This window comes from Aspergillus glaucus (genome assembly GCF_001890805.1).
Source record: "Aspergillus glaucus CBS 516.65 unplaced genomic scaffold ASPGLscaffold_27, whole genome shotgun sequence".
Classification (NCBI taxonomy): Eukaryota; Fungi; Ascomycota; class Eurotiomycetes; order Eurotiales; family Aspergillaceae; genus Aspergillus; species Aspergillus glaucus.
The window spans coordinates 10,194-14,651 of record NW_019170479.1 but is presented as its reverse complement, the minus strand read 5'-3'; the positions used below and the strand labels follow the sequence as shown (position 1 = coordinate 14,651).

At 44.7% G+C, this 4,458-nt stretch overlaps 2 protein-coding genes across 2 annotated transcripts; one reads left to right on the top strand and one right to left on the bottom strand.

Moving 5' to 3' along the window:
• Positions 1 to 1,835: 1,835 nt before the first annotated feature.
• Positions 1,836 to 2,784, bottom strand: ASPGLDRAFT_52053 (uncharacterized protein). The gene has a single exon (XM_022547662.1). It carries the CDS (start codon positions 2,699 to 2,701, stop codon positions 1,946 to 1,948), a length of 756 nt encoding a protein of 251 aa, XP_022396533.1. The 5' UTR covers positions 2,702 to 2,784; the 3' UTR covers positions 1,836 to 1,945.
• A 326-nt stretch (positions 2,785 to 3,110) lies between these two features.
• On the top strand, positions 3,111 to 4,025 carry ASPGLDRAFT_52052 (uncharacterized protein). The gene has a single exon (XM_022547661.1). The coding sequence runs from the start codon at positions 3,119 to 3,121 to the stop codon at positions 3,857 to 3,859; it is 741 nt and encodes a 246-aa protein (XP_022396532.1). The 5' UTR covers positions 3,111 to 3,118; the 3' UTR covers positions 3,860 to 4,025.
• Positions 4,026 to 4,458: the final 433 nt, after the last annotated feature.

Sequence of the window (4,458 nt, the reverse complement as noted above, 5' to 3'; positions counted from 1 at the left end):
CGCTTGAGGCCTCCGCCAATCAACGAGTTCAGAGCATCACTGGGAATTGGCTCATAGTCGCGCTTGAGGCCTCCACCAGTCAACGAGTTCAGAACATCACTGGGAATTGGCTCATTGTTTGCGGCCACAGCTTCCTTATTGTCCTATAGTTGGTCAAAGTATGTACCGTCAAGGATGGGTTGATCATACCTTTGGAAAAGGCGCTGCTAGGGCAGAAGAGAAGAGCATCAAAACAGTGGCCAAGGTGGTTTTCATGGTGACTGATATATTTTGTCAACTGACTTGATGAATGTGCGAGTGTTGTTGCTTGGGTTGGGAGATGGAACAAGTTGATGATAATAATAACGGTAATGGACGAGAAATGTTGCCTTTTTATGTCTGTCAACGCATGTTCCTTGGAATGTTCAAAGTGAGGCAGGTCACAAAATTGTCATCTTTGTGACGGTGATATCACTTGAAGTGTGATTGATTGGCGACATGCATCCTTCGGATGGAGGATCAATATATTACATAGGCTATGCCGTATAAGGTAGGACTGGGCCATACTTTCCAATCTATAGCTTGCGTGTCGTGGTTGCAAATCTTCAAGAAGTACTTCCTTGTATCTCATCCATACTGCAAAATGGTAATCACATGGCCAGGCAGAGGCCCGAGATCCTCGATCCTGCCTCAATCAACAAAATATCCCAGGTGATCCATCCCTTCAGATATCTTATGAGTTAGTGGGTTATTTTCAGCACGAAGATCGCCTTCCCAACAGCCCTATCTTCGGGATTTATCCGCAAAATCCAATTACAAAAGGTTACCGTAATCGACATCAAGTCCAGACCTCTGGAATATTAAGTGTAGTTGATACTTGATGTTGTGGTTGTGTATTACACTGTTGTCATGGATTACAATGCGGCTTGGGCTTTAACTGCAGTGGGTCTAGTGTGTCACCAAATAGGAATAACTAGTGCAAAATCATGCAGATTTTGCGGCTTAATCTGCGCTTGGTGTGGATGCGGACCCATCCAAAATCTGCGCCAAACCACTCCGAATGCAACTCTAAAAACGACAAAGGCCAGGTGGTCATCAAAAAGGTGCAGATATCTGACTTTGAGGATATAGTAGAGCTGGTATCGATCTCGTCAAAACCGGGCGTCAGATATGTTTTATTTTGCAATTGTACAGAGTAGTACGTCACTTCTTGTAATGAATTGTGTCTCCCTAATCCTTCTGCACTAGTGAGGGTGAGCTGAAATTGGCAGATTCTTGGCGCTATGTACTTTTTTCGATGCATATTTGAGGATAACCTGAATGGTTTTCTTTTCTTTTCTCTTTTCTTTCTTTCTTTTTTTTATTTTTATTTTTTTTTTGAATATATTGGAGAAGATAATCCTTTCTATGAGCATTTCATGGACATGGCGAATAGCTAGCATCATTGGTAAAAAATGATCTAACCTAATCTGAGACAGATCCTTGTGGGGATCAAGCTAGAGTAAATGGTTGCTGTTATTCCCAAAGACTATTAGGCTGTGGATCTTTCAACGTGCATGAATGCACTGTGGGACAGTCCAAGCCACACTGCAAGTCCAGCGCATACAATGATATTGCAAGATTGCCTCCAAAAAGCAATGCAATGTACGTACCACTCTCAAAATAACACTATTCGGTAAAAGGCATCCAATAGCTTGCTGCTTCATACTCAATGCTATGTTACGGCTGAGTTGAGGTAAATCACTAATTGTGTTTTTAGGTAAATAGCAGTCTCGGGGTAACCGACGGATGTTGATCTCCGGTTCGATTCGATGTGATCTACGTGCATTGTGCATCAATAGTTCTGATCATGGGTTCTCTTCTAATACTCCGCTTCTTCAAAAGATTGTGACCTTCGGTGCGATTTTTATGTATTTGAAAACACTACATGCAACACAAACACTCAAAACAGCAAAGACCGACACTTTCAAATTTGGTGTCCATCATGCAACCCCTGTAAAAAATCCCCATGCGCGTCCCTCACTGCATCCCCCCCAAATACCTTCTCGTCCTGACGAATCCGGAACCACCCCTGCTGCGTCTTGTCCAACATTCCCTGCCCACAGGATGGAAATTTCGTTGTTGCCACAATCCCCCAGTGATCCAGGCTTAGACTCCGATCCAGAAGCATTTTTGAACAGTGCTCTGTATGCCCAATGCCAGCTGAATACCCATCAATCCGGCTGAGATCACCCGTAAACAGGGCCCGGTGGAACTTTTGCCAGATGTACACACAGTGCGTGAGATGGTATCTGTAGTTGGTAAACAGGTACTCAAAGTCGCCCGTACCGACATCCTCCTGTGATATGACGTGTTTTCCTTGCGGATCGCGAGACCAGGTCCAGTTACCCGCTTCCAGGAACATTTCAGTCACCTCTTTGTCATCGCAGACTGGGGGAAGCCAGGAGAAGGACATGATATCGAAGCGACAGCCCCGAGCTTTTGCTTCTGCGGCGGAAGTGCCGCATTGATAGTTCATTTGGGGTGGAGAGGGCGATTCCACAGAGGGATGCTGTTGAATATTGTTCACGAACACAAAAATACATGTCGTCAGGGAGATGGTTATTGCCAGAAGTGAGATAATCGTTGTTTTGGAAGTCTTCGAGGGAGGCTTGGTGTGCGGCTGTGACCTTTCTGTGTCAAAGCCATCGTGCTCTTCTTTGCGTAGTCTTGTATATGACATGGCTGTGGTAGCTGGTAATAACAGATAGAATGATCTTGAGATGAATGGTTTCAGAGGAAATGGGTAGTACACAACAAGTTTAAGGCACGAAAATTTAAGTTCTCGATTTGATGCTGACTTTATGCGTGCTTTTTCCAAATTTGATTGTCACTTGACTTTCCAGCTGGAACTGCATGCATGCAGTGAGCAAAATTCAATATAGTACGAACATCTGTAATTTGGAATGATCCATTTGGTATGCATGAATCTAAGATGTGCAATCTACATCACATTTATTGATGCTAATCACTTTTTTTTTTTTTTTCAGATCAGCAGAGGACAGTGTACCCCAGTCCAATATTGTATCTCCCTTATCCCCCCATTTCATACCGATTTCTCTCCCCCCCCTCCCCATTACTCTCTCCAAACAACCAAATCATGTACGAACAACTTCCTCAGCGGTCAAGCACCGAATTCCTCCCAGCCACCAAAAACACGGACCATCTAAACACCCTCACCCAAAGACTACCCTCCTTCAAACTAAAAGGCATCCCCCTCATCCTCCTCACCCTCCTTGCCACCTTCGGCCTCCTCGACCTAGGATACCAAACCTACAACTTCATCCACACCCACACTCACACCAGAACACCCATATCCTGCAACTGCGGCTCCACTGTCCCCGAGGCCCTCTCCAACAACTGCAAATACGACTCCCTAGCCGCCGCCTGGCTCCCACCGGCTTGTCGTAACGACGCCCTCACCTCAGCATTCGAACGAGTCGGTTCAAATCCTGATGGAAGCTGGCCATACTATGCAGATGTAAACGGAACAAAGCCATTATCAATGGAGGAGGTGTCTATGCTTCCTGAAACTGGCGGAGGCGGTGGTGATGCTGGAAGTGTCTTTTTTACGACCCGTGGATGGCATCTGGTGCATTGTATGTATTATTGGAAGAAGATGTTTTGGTCCAGGGAGTTGGGGACGACGATTGAGAGAAGGTATGATAGTTTGGGACATATTGAGCATTGTCAAATGATGGTGATGAAGGGGGGGGGATTGGATGAAATTGCTACTGCGGCTGGGGTTGCGTTGCATTCGGATTGGATTAATGGAAAGATGGATACAGAGAAAGAACATGAACATAAACATGGGAATGGTAATAACCATGATAGTCATTGAATGCTTGCAACATGTGTTAGGGGCTAGGCCCGCAAGGCTAATGACTAGTTATCATACAAGAGATTTCATTGAAAAACGAAAGAACAGATGACCAATCAGGCATCTCTATATACATTTGTACACACACTGTGTAGTGGTTGCAGATGACGAAGCCTCGTTTTCAGGTTACAGGTCGGGTGGCATCGTTCTAGAGGTGCGGTGCCGCGCTAGTGAGTCCTGGTTCTGTAGGAAAAGCAACCCATTAATATCTTGTCCATTAGGGTATGAAAGAAGTCGTTGTTTTTGAATGATTGTTGCAATTCGGTCTTTATTACAGAAGCTTGAGTGGATCTCTGCTAATGTAGAAGCATTATACTGCTGACAAAATGCCTCTAATTGTGGATTTCGAAGAAATTGTGCTAACAAACTAGTTAGCAAGTACTTCCAAACTGCTTAGCAACTACATACCTGTAGTCAAACTTGGGTCTTGTATTTGTTGAATAATTCTTTTAGCTCCTTGTAAAATCCGTTCCGGTGCCTTGTGTGACGGCTCAACGACCAGACAAACATTGCCAACATGCCAAAAGATGCCATACAAGCAATATGGACAAACAAGGGCT